Source organism: Mobula hypostoma, chromosome 2 (genome assembly GCF_963921235.1).
Source record: "Mobula hypostoma chromosome 2, sMobHyp1.1, whole genome shotgun sequence".
Lineage (NCBI taxonomy): Eukaryota > Metazoa > Chordata > Chondrichthyes > Myliobatiformes > Myliobatidae > Mobula > Mobula hypostoma.
The window spans coordinates 42914298-42934240 of NC_086098.1; the positions used below are offsets into that span (position 1 = coordinate 42914298).

At 42.3% G+C, this 19943-nt stretch overlaps 1 protein-coding gene across 5 annotated transcripts in view; it reads left to right on the forward strand.

Moving 5' to 3' along the window:
- Window positions 1–19943, forward strand: part of agbl5 (AGBL carboxypeptidase 5) — a 157649-nt gene that overhangs the window by 46667 nt on the left and 91039 nt on the right. For all 5 annotated transcript variants that reach the window (XM_063036370.1, XM_063036377.1, XM_063036382.1 and 2 more), the window contains 4 exons: window positions 5859–6037; window positions 8801–9371; window positions 15526–15695; window positions 16536–16671. In XM_063036370.1, the coding sequence (XP_062892440.1) occupies window positions 5859–6037; window positions 8801–9371; window positions 15526–15695; window positions 16536–16671 (1056 nt within the window). The remainder of the gene's footprint in view (window positions 1–5858; window positions 6038–8800; window positions 9372–15525; window positions 15696–16535; window positions 16672–19943) is intronic.

A 19943-nucleotide genomic window follows, 5' to 3' on the forward strand; every position in this document is an offset into this window, starting at 1 on the left:
TGGAGTACTTGGTGATACAGGACAAGATAGCACAAAGTCAGCATGGTTTCCTTAAGGGAAAATCTTGCCTGATGAACCTGTTGGAATTCTTTGAAGGATAGATATAGGGGATGCAGTGGATGTTGTATATTTGAACTTTGAGAAGGCCTTTGACAAGGTGCCACAAATGAGGCTGCTTACCAAGTTAAGAGCCCATGGTATTACAGGAGAATTACGAACATGGTTAGAGCATTGGCTGATTGGTAGGAGGCAGCAAGTGGGAATAAAAGGACCCTTTTCTGGTTGGCTGCCAGTGACTAGTGGTGTTCTGCAGGGGTCAGTGTTGGGACTGCTTTTTATGCTGTATATCAGTGACTTAGATGCTTTTGTTGCCAAGTTTGTAGAAGATATGAAGATTGATGGACAGGCAGGTAATGTTGAGAAAACAAGTAGGCTGCAGAAGGACTTGGAGATATTAGGAGAATGGGCAAGAAAGAAAGTGGCAAATGAAATACAGTGTTGGAAAATGCAAGATCATGCACTTTGGTAGAGATAAATGTGCAGACTATTTTCTAAACGGGAGAAAAACCAAAAATCTGAGATGCAAGGGGACTTGGGAGTTCTTGTGCAGAACACCCTGAAGGTTAACTTGCAGGTTGAATCAGTAGTGAGGAAGGCAAATGCCATGTTAGCATTCATTTCAAGAGGCCTAGAATACAAGAGCAAGGATGTGATGCTGAGGCTTTATAAGGCACTGGTGAGGCCTTGCATTGAGTATTGTGAATAGTTTTGGGCTCTTCATCTAAGAAAAGATGTGATGGCATTGGAGAGTGTTTAGAGGAGGTTCACAAAGATGAATCTGGGAATGAAAGGGTTATCATACAAGGAACGTTTGATGGCTCTGGGTCTACTCGCTGGAATTTGGAAGGATGAAGGTGGGATTGCATTGAAACCTTTCAAATGTTCAAAGGCCTAGACAGTAGATATTGAAAGGATGTTTCTCATGGTGGGGGAGTCTAGGACAAGAGGGCACAGCCTCAGGATAGAGCGGCATGCATTTAAAACAGAGATGCAAAGAAATTTCTGTAGCCAGAGTGTGGTGGATTTTTGGAATTTGTTGCTGCAGGCGGCTGTGGAGGCCAGGTCATTGGGTGTATTTAAGGCAGAGCTCAATAGGTTCTTGATTGGACATGGCATCAAACATTATGGGGAGAATGCCGGGGAGCGGGGCTGAGGAGGAGTAAAAAGGATCAACCGTGATTGAATGGTGGAGCAGACTTGATGGGCCGATGATGTAATTCTGCTTTGGTGTCGATGGTCTTATGTTTCTTACAAAAAAAATGCTGAAGAAATTTAATTTACTCAGCCTCCATATTATTTTTAAAGAGAAAATTCCAAGCTGCTGTCATTCTTTGTGATAATTACTTCCTGATTTCATTCTCAAATGATCTGGCCCAAACTTTTAAAATCTTGGCCTTTTGTTCATGATTTCCTACCATTTGTAGAAATGAATATGGATCACTTATAAGTCATATAACCATATAACAATTACAGCACGGAAACAGGCCATCTCGGCCCTTCTAGTCCGTGCCGAACCCTTACTCTCACCTAGTCCCACTGACCTGCACTCAGCCCATAACTCTCCATCCCTTTCCTGTCCATATATCTATCCAATTTAACTTTAAATGACAACATCGAACCTGCCCCAACTACTTCTGCTGGAAGCTTGTTCCATATGGCTACCACTCTCTGAATAAAGAAGTTCCCCCTCATGTTACCCCTAAACTTTTGCCCTTTAACTTTAAACTCATGTCCTCTTGTTTGAATCTCCCCCACTCTCAGTGGAAAAAGCCTATCCACGTCAACTCTATCTATCCCCCTCATAATTTTAAATACCTCTATCAAGTCCCCCCTCAACATTCTACGCTCTAAAGAATAAAGACCCAACTTGTAAGCTGTGAATGGAAAAATTAAAATGGTAGAATATAACAGAGTTGAAAGCTTCCATGGTAGAAGATGTAGCAAAATTCTAGAACCATTGGGGAAGTGTGGGTTTAATGTCAATGAGATATTTGAAGAAATTAACATGCAAAAGATTAGTACTCCAATAACTCCATAAATGATTGTGAATAATTCATGTTCACCTTGTAACCAACATCCCATTGATTAAGAAGGTGGCTGCAGTGCTGGTAGATGGTTTGATTTTTGACCTCCTAGAATTCCATACACTATGGAATTTGACTTTTATTACTCAGTGGATACATATCCACTCAAGAGAGAAGGAATAATATTGAATAGAACTATAGGTCAGTTAGAAACAGTAGTAGAAAATGGTGTAGTATATGTGGGAAACTAGCAATTTTTAAATTATTGCCTGATTGGATTCCCTTTTCTCTACTTTAGTGGAAGGTGTTTTCAAAATCATTTCAGAAGAAAACACGTAAGAATTTGGGCTTTATGGTTACAATTCAGACGCTAGGTTGATTGGAAGACTTAATAATGGCTTGAATATAAACTATAAACTTCTTCACACAGAGAGTGGTGAATCTGTGGAATTCTCTGCCACAGGAAACAGTTGAGGCCAGTTCATTGGCTATATTTAAGAGGGAGTTAGATATGGCCCTTGTGGCTACGGGGGTCAGGGGGTATGGAGGGAAGGCTGGGGTGGGGTTCTGAGTTGGATGATCAGCCATGATCATAATAAATGGCGGTGCAGGCTCGAAGGGCCGAATGGCCTACTCCTGCACCTATTTTCTATGTTTCTATGTTTCTATAATAAGTACATTATGGCATTTTGAATAGTTGAATATAATTGCAGATTAAAGGGACTTGCTGCCCTGGGACATACCAATGCCAATACGCAAGTACAACGACCAACTAGAAAGGCTAGTGAACACTGAACTAGGGACCTCCCCTACCTTCAGGAATGTTTCCTCCTTTATCCCTGAGCAGTCCTATCCTCACTCCAGTCATCGTCCTGTTTTTCTCATTCAAGAACTGGAAGGGGATGTGAGAAAACGTTGGTGTTTTCCTCAGTGCAACCTGCCAAGGTCTTTTCATGTCCCCTTCCAGCTCTTGAATCCCTTCTTAATCTTCTTTCTGACTACTTTGGAGCCTTATCTGATTTTTGTTTCCTTACCCTTGAAGTATGCTTCCCTCTTCCTCTTGACTAAATGTTCTGCATCTTAACCATGGTTCCTTCACCATACTATCCTTTCCGTGTGTCAGTGAGTAAACCTATCCAGAACTCCTTTTAAATGTTTCCTAAACAACCTCAGATTTCTGTTCTGCATCTTCCTGAGAAAATCTATTTCCAATTTATGTTCGAAATTATGCTGCAAATTGCCTCTATCTTTACATCAACTTCCCCACTATCTTTTCTAACACTGTGGTTCCCATCCCCCTGACAATTTAGTTTAAACCCTTCCCAACAGCTCTAGCAAACCTGTCTGCAAGGATGTTGCTCCCTCCCGAGTTCATGTGCAAGCCATCCCTTTTCTATCGATTGCATCTTTCCCAGAAGAGATCCCCAATGATCCACATATCTGAAACCCTGCTCCCTGGACCTACTCTTTAGTCTCACATTCATCTGTCATATCATCCTGGGTTTTCCAAAGCTTAATACCCTTGAGGTCATGCTTTTTACTTCCTACCCCATACTCCCAATTCAGGATTCATCCCTTTTCCAAGTTATGTTGTGGGTAGCAACATGTACCAGGACTTCTGGCTGCTCACCCTCTCCCTTAAGAACACTGTGACCTTAATCAGAGACATCTAACCGCAACACCAGGGAACTAACATACCATCCAGGAATCTTGTCCTCATCCACAGAATCTGCTTGTCTATTCCATAACCAATGAATCCTCTATTACAGTCCACTCCTTAAGTGGTCCATAAGGTTTTTTGTCCATCAGAAGGGCAAAATGCTTAAAGACTTGATTCCGAAACAAAACCATCTTCTACTCCTTCCTTTCTGAGCTACAGAGCCAGATTCAGTACCAGTAACCTGACCACTGGCTTTCCCCTTGTAGGTCATACTCCCAACATTAGCCAAAGCGGTATAATTATTGACGGTAACAGCCATATGGATGCCCCACACTGACTGCCCATTCCTTTTCTTTCTCCTGATGGTCACCCACTTACCTACAACCTAGGTGTGACTACCTCCCTATAACTTCTGTCTATCAACCCCACAGCCTTCCAAGTGATACACAGTTCATCCATCTCCAGTTCCCTGAAGTGGTCTCTAAGGAGCTGCAGTCAGATGCACTTTTATCTGGTGTCATTATTAGGGACACTGGAGGTCTCCCTGATTTTCTATGTCCTGAACCTGAATCTCACCTTAGCCTCCCAAACCAAAGCCTCAATAGTTCTCTTCATTGCACTTCCTTTCAGCATAGCCGCACTCAGAACATTACTTATTTCTTCAATGTGAAGCCTTTTTTTTAAACATAGAGCTGCTCTCCTGACATCTGGGCTATTTACTCTACTACTTCACCTCAAAGCCTCAGAAATGACCCGACACGAGAAAATCTGCAGAGGCTCGAAGTCCAAGCAACACAGACAACTGACCTTAACTACTTTTTACCGGCTGCTGCCAACTATTATTGATTGGCTAATTAACTAATTGAGGTACATCAATTAATGTACATCATTACACTTCTATTTACTACAATAGATGATAAATTGTTTGATTTAGTTACTGTTAATAATTTGAAAGTAAAATTATAGCCTCTGCTTACTATATCTTTATTCTTGCCCATTTTGTAATTGCCTAGAATTAGCATGTTCTACATACTTGGGGCTTCATATTCAGAGACTGACAGATTTACAAATGCAGCAATTCCTGTGAGATAGAGGTTTCAGGATATCTGTTCAATATATGCAGGCAATGCCATAGGAAATCTAAACAGGAAGAAATAGAGAATTGGGTACAGGCAAGTGCAGTTAAGTGTTTTCTCTCCAACTTTTTTTTTACTTTTAAAATCTCCCTTAACCAGTCCCCCTGAGTGGTGTACATTGGGTGTTATGATTAACGTTCAAAATTAGCAATGCTATAACTTAGAATTTGTAAAAAATGAAAAAGATGTTCACTGTTCTGCAGTTATGTTATATTCGTCAGTTATTGTTGCTTCAGATTATATGCATATTATATGCAATAGAACATATTTCTGGAACATAACTGTTCATCAGTTCATCAGTCACTGAAAGTAAACATGCAGGTACAGGAGCAAAGAGGTCCTTCTGCAGTTGTACAGGGCCCTGGTGAGACCACACCTGGAGTATTGTGTACAGTTTTGGTCTCTAAATTTGAGGAAGGACATACTTGCTATTGAGGGAGTGCAGCGGAGGTTCACGAGGTTAATTCCCAGGATCGCGGGACTGTCATATGTTGAAAGATTGGAGCGACTGGGCTTGTATACACTGGAATTTAGAAGGATGAGAGGGGATCTGATTGAAACATATAAGATTATTAAGGGATTGGACATGCTAGAGGCAGGAAACATGTTTCCGATGTTGGGGGAGTCCAGAATCAGAGGCCACAATTTGAGAATACAGGGTAGGCCATTTAGAACGGAGTTGAGGAAAAACTTTTTCACCCAGAGAGTTATGGATCTGTGGAATGCTATGCCTCAGAAGGCAGTGGAGGCCAATTCTCTGGATGCTTTCAAAAAAGAGTTAGGTAGAGCTCTTAATGATAGCAGAGTCAAGGGGTATGGGGAGAAGGCAGGAACGGGGTACTGATTGTGGATGATCAGCCATGATCACAGTGAATGGTGGTGCTGGCTCGAAGGGCCGAATAGCCTACTCCTGCACTTATTGTCTATTGTCTATATTTGATAAATTGACAAATATAAAGTGATTGTTTTCTATTTTAGGTATTTTTTCTCAGCAGTCGTGTGCATCCTGGTGAAACTCCCTCCAGTTTTGTTTTCAATGGTTTTCTGGAGTTTATTTTGCGAGCTGATGATCTTCGTGCTCGGATGTTGAGGCGAATGTATGTCTTTAAACTTATACCCATGTTGAATCCGGATGGTGTAGTGAGGGGACATTATCGGTAAGCTTGTAAATATTTAATTGCTGAAGCATTAAAGCAAAGTCTATAATTAATTTGTTTCCTATAATTCTGTTGGCTAATCTGTATTATGCTGGGAACCCGTATGATTGAGCTGAGTATGAGACAGCAGGTTTACAAATAGATGATGGATATAACATGAATGTAAGGAAGGACAAGCCAGTGATTGGGTACAAATGCAGACAGAGCAAAGAGTTAAATTGTACCATAGAGACAAACTTCAAAAGGGTGAAGAATGTAGGACTTGAAGGTGCTGTATTTAAATGTTCGTAGCATTTGGAATAAGGTGGGCGAATTCGTGGTGCAGTTAGAGATTGCTCAGTATTACATTGTGGGCATCACTGAGTCATGGCTGAATGAAGGCCGTAGTTGGGAGCTTAACATCAAAGGATATGCGTTGTAATGAAAGGACAGGCAGGAGGGCATAGGCACCGTATGCTTTGTTGGTAAGAGATGGGATTTCATCATTAGAAAGGGGTGACATAGCATCAGAGAATATTGAATCCTAGTGTGTAGAGTTAAGCTGCAAGGGCTAAAAAAATATTATGGGAATTATATATAGGCCTCCAAATAGTAGCCAAGATGTGGGGTTGAGATTGCAAAGGAAGCTGGAAAAGGCATTTAATAAGGGTAATGACACAATTGTAATGGGGGATTAGGAAAATCAGGTTGGTGTCAGATTGCAAAACAGAGAATTTGTTGAAAGCCTTCGAAGCTTTAGTTGAAAGGTTTTTTCATGAGCTTGTGCCTAAGCCTACTCGGGAAAAATCTTAGATTGGCTATGTATAATAACCCAAATCTTATTAGAGAGGTTATTGTAAAGGAACCCTTAGGAGACAGTGATCACAATATGATTGAATTCATACTGCAGTTTGAGAGGGAGAAGCATAAATCACATGTATCAGTATCACAATGGAGTAAAGGGAATTACAGAGACGTGAGAGAAAGCTTGCTCAGATGGATTGGAAGAGAATACTGGCGTGGATGACAGTAGAACAGAGATGGCCGGAGTTTCAGGGAATAGTTCACAAGGCGCAGGATAGATATGTCCCACAGAAAGAGTTGTTCTCAAAGGGCAGGGGCAGACAACCATGGCTGGCAAGGGAGGTTAAGGACTGCATCAAAGCCAAGGAAAGGGCATACAAGTTAGCAAAAGTGAGTGGGAAGTTGGATGATTGGGAAGCTTTTAAAATCTAACAAAAGACAACCAAAAAGCTATAAGAAGGGAAAAGATGAAATATAATATAAAGCAAGATACCAAAAGGTTTTTTTCAGTTATATAAAGAGTAAAAGGGAGTTGAGAGTTGATATTGGACCACTAGAAATGATGCGGGTGAGGTAGTAATGAGGAACAAAGAAATGGCAGATTTAATGAGTCCTTAGCATCTGTCTTCACTGTGGAAGACATTAGCAGTGTGTCAGAGGTCCATGAGTGTCAGGGAGTAGGAGTGAGTGCCATTGCTACTACAAAGGAAAAAGTGCTAGGCAAACTCAAAGGTCTTAAGGTGGATAAGTCACCTGGGCCAGATCGACAACATCCTAGAGTCCTGAGAGAGGTTGCAGAAGAGATAATGGATGCATTGATAATGATCTTTCAAGAATCACTTGATTCTGGCATGGTCCTGGACGACTGGAAGATTGAAAATGTCACTCTGCTCTTTAAGAAGGGAGTAAAAAGGAAATATAGGCCAGTTGGCCTAACCTCAGTGGTTAGGAATCTGTTGGAGTCTATTATTAAGGATGAGGTTTCGAGGTATATGGAGACGAATGATAAAATAAGTCAAACTCAGCATGGTTTCTGTAAAGGGACATCTACAAATCTGTTAGTGTTGTTTGAGGAAATAACAAGCAGGGTGGATAAAGGAGAGGCAATGGATGTCATTTACTTGGATTTTCAGAAGGCGTTTGATAAAGGTTGCTGAAGTGAATTCCCATGGTGTTACAGGAAAGATACTGGCATGGATGGAGGAATGGCTGATGGGCAGGATGGAGCATTTGGAAATAAAACAAGCCTTTTCTGGTTGACTGCCAGTGACTAATATGTTGACACCGCTACTTTTCACATTGTTTGCCAATGACTTGAATAATGGAAATGATGGCTTCATTAATCCTGAGCCTTTAGAAGATGCTAGTCAGGCCACACCTGGAGTAATGCCAATAATTAAGGACCCTGTGTCTCAGAAAATTTGCATTGTCATTGGAGAGAGTCCAGAGGAGGTTTATGAGGATGGTTCTGGGAATGAAGGGGTTAACATTTGAGAAGCGTTTGGCAGCTTTGGGCCTGTACTCACTGGAACTTAGAAGAATGTGTGGGGATCTCATTGAAACGTACTGAATGTTGAAAGGACCAGATCGAGTGGATGTGGAGGGGATGTTTCCTGTGTTGGGGCTATCCAGAACTAGAGGGCACAACCTTAAAATTGAGAGGCGACCTTTTAGAACAGAAGTAAGGAGGAATTTTTTTTAAGTCAGAGAGTAGTGAATGCTCTGCCACAGACTGCAGTGGAGGCCAAATCTGTGGGTATATTTAAGGCAGAATTTGGTTGTTTCCTGATTGGTCAGGGCATCAAAGGATATGGCGAGGAGGCAGGTGTATGGGGTTGAGTGGGATTTGGGATCAGCCATGATAGAATGACAGATGGGCCGAATATCTAATTTTGTTCATGGTCTTATGGAGACTTGAATTAACAATTTAATCGTATCAAATTATCTTTGTTTTAATCTGACGTGCTTTGTATTTGCCAGGACTGATTCTAGAGGTGTGAATCTGAATCGTTTATATATGAATCCAGATTTTAATTTGCACCCTTCAATTTATGCGGCACGCGCAGTTGTCCTCTATCACCACGTCAACAATCGTGTGCCTTCGGACAATGGTGAATTGAAAATGTTCTCGTCATTTTTGTCCAATGGTCCTTTATGGACAAAAAACTTGAATCATTCCATCAATAACCCTTCAATTTCCTCTGAGATCTCACTGTCAGAATTGGAGAAAAGCAAAAATTTTAAGAATGTTGCAAACAGTGAAGCGGACAGCCTCATTTCCTCTAAAGACCTTGACCAAATCGATCCATTGATTCAAAGCCAAAATAATGATAGGCAGTTGTTTCCAGAATCACACAGTGAGAAAATTAATACATCGAATGGTGAAGATACACTCAATGGGAAAGCAATTGATACTTCTGACTCTTCAGAAAATGCAGAGCACATTCCTCCTCATGAGAGTGGGATTGCCTACTATGTGGACTTGCATGGACATGCTTCAAAGCGTGGTTGTTTTATGTATGGAAATTGTCTTCCATCTGAAAGTAACCAGGTTAGTTTCCATTATCTGTTTTTGAATGATTGCTTGGGATACTGCATGCATGAGCCAACAGTAACTTTATTTGATTCCTTTTAAATACTGTGTTTGCTTGGTGGAGTCAATTTTGCTTTGTTCACAAATCTAGGCAATGGATTCCATAACCCCAACTCTAGAAAGAAGCTCTTGTATTACAATTCTTTAATATTGGGTCTTGTATTTTTGAGTCATAATTCCAGAAATATTAAGGACTGTCTTGTTTTATTCTCCATAATTCTAAACACTCAAACTTTAAACACTAGACACTAACTTTAAACACTAGATTCAGAAAGACAACAACATGAGACAGAGTACTATAAGCAAGATTTTTGTATAGTATCAGTATCACCACTCTTCCACTCTTCTGTTCTTCCATTAGCTTTTTTTTTGCTTCTCCTGGATTGATCTTGAAAAGTTGATGATAGCTTCCATCACTTTGCTGGTGATTAACAGAAGAACAACTGGGAGGTAATTTGTCAGACTGCCTGCCAGTATTGTAACTATTCTGGAATAGTTGGCTAAAGTTATAACTAGTTCACTAGCACATCATCAATACCTTAACTGGGTTCTTGTTCAGTCCAACATTTAGGAATGTCACCCATTTCTTTTTGTGGATGGTTCACACTGCAGCCATGGTGGAAAGAATGTTAATGACGTTCACACATCTGTTGTACTCTGAAGTGTCTGGTGAACTAATAATACAGAATTCTTGAGGTATGCTCAAAAGATAGAAAGCTAATTCCCTTCAGAATGTAATTAAAATAAAATTACCTAATGCAGATCCTTTGCTGACCTGTACCGTAAAGGAATATGAACTCTGCTTTCAGTATTATTCAGTTCCAGACTCTTAGACATGGGACCCAACACCTTCCTTTGTAATTGGATTATTGAAGTCCTAACAGATCACAATCAGTAAGGACAGGCAGCAACACCTCCACCACAATTATCCTCAGCACTGGCACCCCATAAGACTGCATCCTTAACCACTTACTCTACTCCCTATAAAGTAAGGCCTACATGGCCAGATTCTGCTCTAACTTCATCTACAAGTTTTCAGATGACACCATCATAGTGGGACGAATCGCAATGATGAGTTGGGGTGCAAGAAGAAGATAAGAATCGAGTGACATGGATGTTATGACAGTAACCTTTCCCTTAAATGTCAGCAAAAGAAAAGAGCTGGTCATGTACTGCAGGAAGAAGGGTGGCACACAAACTCCACCTTAGCTGAATGGGAGTAGGACTTTTGAGTAGTCCATTGAGGAGCTGTACCTGGAAACTTTTTCAGCTGGCTAATTCTTGACACCAAATGTTAGAGACTTTGGAAGTTATTTGAATGTCTCTGACATAAGAATCATTGAAAACTATTTTAGGATTAACATTTTTTTAAAACGAGCTAAAAAATCTGAAAATATATAAATAATTAAAGGAAAAAAACGGCATCTATCTTGTTATTCATTACTTAAGTGATTGATTTGGATGTGAATGCACAAGAGTTTGCAAGTAAGTAGATTGTTGAAAGGCACTGCTAGAATTTACTTAAGGAACACACTAAATGCTGGAGGAACTCAGAAGGCCAGACAGCATATATGGAGAAGAGTAAATGGTCAACGTTTTGGGCTGAGACCCTTCATCAGGATGGGGGGGAAAAGATGAGAAGTCAGAGCAAGAAGGTGGGGAGGGGATTAAAGAAGTACAAGGTGATAGGTGTATCGGGGAGGGGAGAGGTCTGAAGTAAAGAGCTTGGGAAGTTGATTGGTGAAACAGATAAAGAGCTGGAGAAGGAATCTGCACTCGTGCTGAGCTCATCGATTTAATCAACTTTGCCTTCATCTTCCAGCCTGCTCTCAAATTTGCCTGGTCCATTTCTGACATCTCCCTCCCCTTTCTTGATCTGACTCTGTCTCTATCTCTATCTCTGTAGACAGTTTACTGATATCTTTTATAAACCCACTGATTGCCACAGCTACCTGGACTTTACCTTTTCTCCATCTTGTTACTTGTAAAAATGCCATGAGCTTCTCTCAGTTCCTCTATCTCTGCCGCATCTGCTCTCAGGATGAGGCTTTTCATTCCAGAGCTAATGAGATGGTCCCCTTTTTCAAAGAAAGGTGGCTTTCCTTCCTCCACCATCAATGCTGCACTGACCTGCAACTCCTCTATTTGACGCATGCCTCCCCTCACACCATCCTCCCGTCACCTCACCAAGGATAGGGTGCTTCTTGTCCTCACCTACCACCCCGCTAGCCTCCGCATCCAGCATATAAGTCTCAGTAACTTGCGCCATCTCCAATGGGATCCCATCACCAAGTGCATCTTTCCCTTCCCCACCCCCACTTTCTGCAGGGATCGCTCCCTATGTGGCTCCCTTGTCCATTCATCCCTCCCCACTGATCTCCTTTCTGGCACTTATCCTTGCGAGCGGAACAAGTGCTACACCTGGCCCTACACCTCCTCCCTCACTACCATTATAGGGCCCCAAACCGTCCTCCCAGGTGAGGTGACGCTTACCTGTGAGTCTGTTGGGGTCATCTACTGTATCTGATGCTCCCGGTTTGGCCTCCTTTAAGACCTGACATAGATTAAAATACAGCTTTGCAGAGCACCCATGTTCTGCCTGCCAGAAAAAGCGGGATCTCCTGATGGCCACACATTTTAATTCCACTAACCATTTCCATCCCAACATGTCAGTCCTATACTGTCGCGATGAGGCCACAGTCAAGTTGGAGGAGCAAAACCACTTATTCCGTCTGGGTAGTCTCTAACCTGATGGCACGAACATCGATTTCTCGAGTTTCCAGCAATTGCCCCCTCCTTCCGCTTCATCATTCCCTCATTCCTGTTTTCCTCTCTCACCTTATCTCCTTACATACTGTCGCCTTTCCACTGGTGTTCCTCCCCTTTCCCTTTCTTCCATGGTTTTCTACCCTCTCCCATCAGATTACCCCTTCTCCAGCTCTTTATCTCTTTCACCAGTCTACTTCCTTTCTTTATTTCACACCTTCCCTTTCCCAATTTCCCAATTTCACCTATTACCTACCGCCTTGTATTACTTCCTCCCTTCCACCCTCCCCCCACCCCCCCAAGTCCTAATGAAGGATCTTGGCCTGAAACATTGACTGTTTACTCTTTTCCATAAATGCTGCCTGGCTTTGAGTTCCTCCAGCATTTTGTATCTGTTGCTTAGATGTCCAGCATCTGCAAATTTTTGCGTGTTTCTGCTAGAATTTACTTGTTTAAATGAAAACACGACCAAGGCTTCAACCAGCGTGCTGTCAAGTGCAGAGATCCCAGAATTACTGGCAGCTTTTGAATGCCATTTTATTTTGTCTCCTGTTGTCATTCATCTTTCTTTATGCACACCACTCCAGACAAACCACCTGTAATTCAAGTGCCTTCAGCACACTGTCAACTAGCAGGTTTCCACACCATCATAAGACCATAAGATATAGGAGCAGAAGTAGGCCATTTGGCCCATCGGGTCTACTCCGCCATTCAATGATGGGCTGATCCAATTCTTCCAGTCATCCCCACTCCCCTCCCTTCTCCTCATACCTTTTGATGCCCTGGCTAATCAAGAACCTATCTATCTCTGCTTTAAATGCACCCAATGATTTGGCCTCCACAGCCACTCGTGGCAACAAATTCCACAGATTTACCACAGTTACAAGGTAAAGTGAAGACTCCATCCCCTGTGGTACACGAGTCACTAGCCGCGATGCTGCAGAAACAACCATTAACCACCACTCTCTGCTTCCTACCTTTGAGCCAATTTTGAATCCATTTTTTTATAATCACTTCTCTCTTGCCTGAACATTCTGAATTCCGAGATGTTAAGTTGCTAGGCCTGTCCATCTTTTTTTTAATCATGTCTCAGTGATGGCAGCAATATCATGCTTCCCACATATTAAAGTCTTAAGTTAATCTCATTTAGATTCTTTGCATTAAATTAAATGCATTTTAGCTTTGTATTCCCCTAACATGGATTTTACTTTCTGTTCTGACTAGTTGACATTAACATCCCCTTCAGAACGTCCTGCAGTCACTATCAACACTTTGACTATAGCTCCAGAAAGGCAGTATATTGTCCTAGAATCTTGTTTATGTAGCTGCCTCTTCTTCACTCCTCTCTCTTCCCCGCTCCCCCACCATTGATAGTAGAATCCTCTAAAACTATCATTCCCTAGCCTTAATTTTCCTTTCTATGCAGCAAAGTCTTCCATAGTGTCACAAACTAGGCTTTTGCTGCTTTTTTCTGGGAGACCTGACCACAACAGTGTCCAACACAGAATACCAATTTTGAGAAGGGAACAAGCACAAGGGCCTCCTACACTTTCTGCATGCCTGTGTATAAGGGAATGATAGGCTGGTTTCAAGGATTTAGGTCAAGGAAGGAGAGGGAACACAGGGTATTTTATTAGAGTAGAAGTGAAAAGGAAAAGAAACATAAAGATAAATAAAACACTAAGTCTAAAACAATTTATCCCACACCCTTCTACTAAGTAATGCAAAGGATTAACAAAACTACAAGTCTAAAACAAAGTACAGAATAATTAATTCAGTAGCAATTTTTGCGCCCTCCTCATTGAGGACTCCAATTTATGACAACTGGGCTAGATTTGGTCCAAGGACAGAAGTCTAATGAGCTTGCTCACTGTTTACACTTATATAAAATAGAAATCATGTACTTATTTTCTAATCTATGCATACCAATCAGCTACAATTCTAAAATTAATTATTTGTTAATAATAGACGTTTTGCACTGAACTGGTCTCACTTGTTTCAGAAAATCTTATCAGTCAAGAGTTTACTTTGCCAACCAAAATGGTTTTGCTCATCTTTGAAAAAGAAAACAAGTAATCACATTCCCTAATGGCTTACATCTGTATACTGGAGGGGGAGGGGGAGATGCAAAATGATAGGAGAAGACAGGAGGGGGAGGGATAGAGCCGAGAGCTGGACAGGTGATAGGCAAAAGGGGATACGAGAGGATCATGGGACAGGAGGTCCGGGAAGAAAGACAAGGCGGGGGGGGTGACCCAGAGGATGGGCAAGAGGTATATTCAGAGGGACAGAGGGAGAAAAAGGAGAGTGAGAGAAAGAATGTGTGCATAAAAATGAGTAACAGATGGGGTACGAGGGGGAGGTGGGGCCTTAGCGGAAGTTAGAGAAGTCAATGTTCATGCCATCAGGTTGGAGGCTACCCAGACGGAATATAAGGTGTTGTTCCTCCAACCTGAGTGTGGCTTCATCTTTACAGTAGAGGAGGCCGTGGATAGACATGTCAGAATGGGAATGGGACGTGGAATTAAAATGTCATCTACGCTCTGTCCGCCAGAGAAAGCAGGATCTCCCAGTGGCCACACATTTTAATTCCACGTCCCATTCCCATTCTGACATGTCTATCCACGGCCTCCTCTACTGTAAAGATGAAGCCACACTCAGGTTGGAGGAACAACACCTTATATTCTGTCTGGGTAGCCTCCAACCTGATGGCATGAACATTGACTTCTCTAACTTCCGCTAATGCCCCACCTCCCCCTCGTACCCCATCTGTTACTCATTTTTATGCACACATTCTTTCTCTCACTCTCCTTTTTCTCCCTCTGTCCCACTGAATATACCTCTTGCCCATCCTCTGGGTCCCCCCCCTTGTCTTTCTTCCCGGACCTCCTGTCCCATGATCCTCTCGTATCCCTTTTGCCTATCACCTGTCCAGCTCTCGGCTCTATCCCTCCCCCTCCTGTCTTCTCCTATCATTTTGCATCTCCCCCTCCCCCTCCAGCTTTCAAATCCCTTACTCACTCTTCCTTCAGTTAGTCCTGACGAAGGGTCTCGGCCTGAAACGTCGACTGCACCTCTTCCTATAGATGCTGCTTGGCCTGCTGCGTTCACCAGCAACTTTGATGTATGTTGCTTGAATTTCCAGCATCTGCAGAATTCCTGTTGTTTGCATCTGTATACTTCAGTGTTTCATGGACCGTATGAATCAAGAGCTTACACTTATCTTTCTCACTAACAGACTTGCTCGTTATGACAAGGAACATTTCTAAACCAAGGTCTCAGTCTGCTGCAATTACAAAACCTAAAATTATTTTTGATAACTGCATTGTCTCTGTTGTCTCTGCAGGTAGAGAATATGTTGTTTCCAAAGTTGATATCCATGAACTCGGCTCATTTTGATTTTGCGGCTTGTAATTTCTCTGAGAGAAACATGTATGCCAAAGATAAAAGGGATGGACAGTCTAAAGAAGGAAGCGGCAGAGTCGCAATTTACAAAGCCACAGGAATTATTCACAGGTGATAGGATGCTTAATGAGCTCATAAATTGGATTGGATGCAAATATTCTTTGGAAATGCTTAAAATGCACGTTTGGTTCTATAGTTTACTTTATTAGCAGCTTGTTTATTCATCAAATATAGATTGGAAACTACATTTTGCATCGTTTACACTGTCTGGCATTACAAACATGGAAAGCTGAAAGTATTACATTTTTCAAATTTGAAGGTAGTTTTTAAAAAAGTTCTATTTGGCCTAAATACTTCTATTCAAAATGAGCACATTTTCTTCAGTGTGTATAAAATTCTCCAAAGCTTGTACTTTCAAACTTGATAATACTGTTATCTGACCTGTTGGACATAATGAAATACAAATAGGAGTTGATATATTAATCAATAAAACATTCTGCTTTCCCTTTGTGGAAAAAAAAATTGAAATCCATTCTTAATTTAAAGTCAATTAGCTTGTACAAGTTTTTCTTAATGGACTGCATTGAAAGCTACTTGTAAAGTTTAGCTATTTGGAATTTTGGCACTAATTTTGGGGAAGATGGTGCCACATATCTAGATGTTAAATTGATTCTAATCATGACATGGCCATGTGAGCATAAGCGTATCTGGAATGTTATGGTGCTGCTCAGTATATTTTTCTTTTTATGACTTATTTGATTGTGATAGGCAGATGATTCTTGTATGTTAGACATAAGACTGATTGTACTGTATTACATGAAAGAAAAACTGAGCAATTCATAGTGGTTTTTCTTTCTTGTCAGCTTAACCACTTCATTGAATATTAATCTTGCAGAAGGATGTTTCCATAATCTATTCGATTCTTCTGAATTTTTGTATTCTATTCAGCAGCTATACTTTGGAATGCAATTACAACACAGGCCGTTACGTGAATTCAATCCCTCCTGCATGCCATGATAATGGACGAGCAACTCCACCACCAGCACCTACCTTTCCTCCTAAATACACTATAGAAGTCTTTGAGCAAGTATGTGAAATTACAAGTTTACAGTGTGTACTTTACACGTTCACAAATTTATGATTTTGGCAATGTTGCAGTTTAAGATAATATTTAAATTATAGTTGCATTCAGTACCAGATACATAGCATCATTGATAATTACTTGTTTTTTGGTAAAGTATAAATGAAGGAATCTGGAGAAGCAGCTGGATGACTTTGGACTCATAAGGGAGAATGAGGCAGTCATAAATGACAGCTACAGGGAGGTAGTCACACTTAGGCTGTCGGAAGCAGGTCGTTGGGTGACAGTCAGAGGGGGGAAAGCAAAGGTGAGCAGACAGGTAGTGCAGAGCACCCCTGTAGCCATTCCCCTGAATAATAAGTTTACCGTCCTGGATACTGTTGGCGGGGACGACTGACCAGGTGTGAGCCACAGTGGCAGGGCCTCCGGCACTGAGTCTGACCTGGTGGTGCAAAAGGGTCGGATGGAGAAGAGGAGAGCTGTCGTCATTGGAGACTTTATAGTCAGGGGAGCAGACAGTAGATTTTGTGGATGTGAGAAGGACACCCGCATGGTTTGTTGCCTCCCGGGTGCCAGGGTCCGGGATGTGTCTGACTGGGTGCACGACATCTTGGTACGAGAGGGAAAGCAACCTAAAGTCGTGACACATGTTGGGACCAACGACATAGGCAGGAAGAGGGATGAGGTCCTGAAGTGTGAGTTTCGGGAATTAGGCAGAAGGCTGAAGAACAGGACCTCAAGGGTGACGTTCTCAGGATTGCTGCCAGTGCTACGTGACAGAGATGGTAAGAATTGGAGGAGATGACAGTTGAATGCGTGGCTGAGGAGATGGTGCAGGGAGCAGGGTTTTAGATTTTTAGATCATTGGGATCTCTTCTGGGGAAGGTGGGACCTATACAGATTGGATGGGTTGCCCTGAACTCGAGGGGGAGCAATATCCTTGCAGGTAGGTTTGCTAGCATGGTTCGGGAGGGTTTAAACTAATTTGTGAGGGGGATGGGACCCAGAGCGATGGAGCAGTGAAAGAAGTGCATGGAGTAAAGCCAGATCTAACATACAGAGAGAGAGGCTTTGAGGAAAGAGAAGCAGAATAAACGGTGTAAAGACAGTAAGGGTAAAGGGCTGAAATGTGTGTACCTCAATGCAAGAAGCATCAGGAACAAAGGTGATGAACTGAGAGCTTGGATACATACATGGAATTATGATGTAGTGGCCATTACAGAGACTTGGCTGGCACCAGGGCAGGAATGGATTCTCAATATTCCTGGATTCCAGTGCTTTAAAAGGGATAGAGAGGACGGAAAAAGGGGAGGAGGGGTGGCATTACTGGTCAGGGATACGATTACAGCTACAGAAAGGGTGGGTAATGTAGCAGGATCCTCTTTTGAGTCAATATGCGTGGAAGTCAGGAACAGGAAGGGAGCAGTTACTCTACTGGGGGTATTCTATAGGCCCCCTGGTAGCAGCAGAGATACAGAGGAGCAGATTGGGAGGCAGATTTTGGAAAGGTGCAAAAATAACAGGGTTGTTATCATGGGTGACTTTAACTTCGCTAATATTGATTGGCACCTGATTAGTTCCAAGGGTTTAGATGGGGCAGAATTTGTTAAGTGTGTCCAGGATGGATTCCTGTCACAGTATGTGGACAGGCCGACCAGGGGGAATGCCATACTAGATCTAGTACTAGGTAATGAACTGGGTCAGGTCACAGATCTCTTAGTGGGTGAGCATCTGGGGGACAGTGACCACAGCTCCCTGGCCTTTATAATTATCATGGAAAAGGATAAAATCAAAGAGGACAGGAAAATTTTTAATTGGGGAAAGGCAAATTATGAGGCTATAAGGCTAGAACTTGCGGGTGTGAATTGGGATGATGTTTTTGCAGGGAAATGTACTATGGACATGTGGTCGATGTTTAGAGATCTCTTGCAAGGGATAAATTTGTCCCGGTGAGGAAGATAAAGAATGGTAGGGTGAAGGAACCATGGGTGACAAGTGAGGTGGAAAATCTAGTCAGGAGGAAGAAGGCAGCATACATGAGGTTTAGGAAGCAAGGATCAGCTGGGTCTGTTGAGGAATATAGGGAAGCAAGAAAGGAGCTTAAGAAGGGGCTGAGAAGAGCAAGAAGGGGGCATGAGAAGGCCTTGGCGAGTAGGGTATAGGAAAACCCCAAGCATTCTTCAATTTTGTGAAGAAAAAAAGGATGACAGGAGTGAAGGTAGGACCGATTAGAGATAAAGGTGGGAAGATGTGCCTGGAGGCTGTGGAAGTGAGCAAGGTCCTCAATGAATACTTCTCTTCGGTATTCACCAATGAGAGGGACCTTGATGATGGTGAGGACAATATGAGTGAGGTTGATGTTCTGGAGTATGCTGATATTAAGGGAGAGGAGGTGTTGGGAGTTGTTAAAATACATTAGGACAGATAAGTCCCCGGGGCCTGAAGGAATATTCCCCAGGCTGCTCCACGAGGCGAGAGAAGAGATTGCTGAGCCTCTGGCTAGGATCTTTATGTCCTCGTTGTCCACGGGAATGGTACCGGAGGATTGGAGGGAGGCAAATGTTGTTCCCTTGTTCAAAAAAGGTAGTAGGGATAGTCCGGGTAATTATAGAACAGTGAGCCTTACGTCTGTGGTGGGAAAGCTGTTGGAAAAGATTCTTAGAGATAGGATCTATCGGCATTTAGAGAATCATGGTCTGATCAGGGACAGTCAGCATGGCTTTGTGAAGGGCAGATCGTGTTTAACAAGCCTGATAGAGTTCTTTGAGGAGGTGACCAGGCATATAGATGAGGGTAGTGCAGTGGATGTGATGTATATGGATTTTAGTAAGGCATTTGACAAGGTTCCACACAGTAGGCTTATTCAGAAAGTTAGAAGGCATGGGATCCAGGGAAGTTTGGCCAGGTGGATTCAGAATTGGCTTGCCTGCAGAAGGCAGAGTGTGGTAGTGGAGGGAGTACATTCAGATTGGAGGATTGTGACTAGTGGTGTCCCACAAAGATCTGTTCTGGAACCTCTACTTTTCGTGATTTTTATTAACGACCTGGATGTTGGGGTAGAAGGGTGGGTTGGCAAGTTTGCAGATGACACAAAGGTTGGTGGTGTTGTAGATAGTGTAGAGGATTGTCGAAGATTGCAGAGAGACATTGATAGGATGCAGAAGTGGGCTGAGAAGTGGCAGATGGAGTTCAACCTGGAGAAGTGTGAGGTGGTACACTTTGGGAGGACAAACTCCAAGGCAGAGTACAAAGTAAATGGCAGGATACTTGGTAGTGTG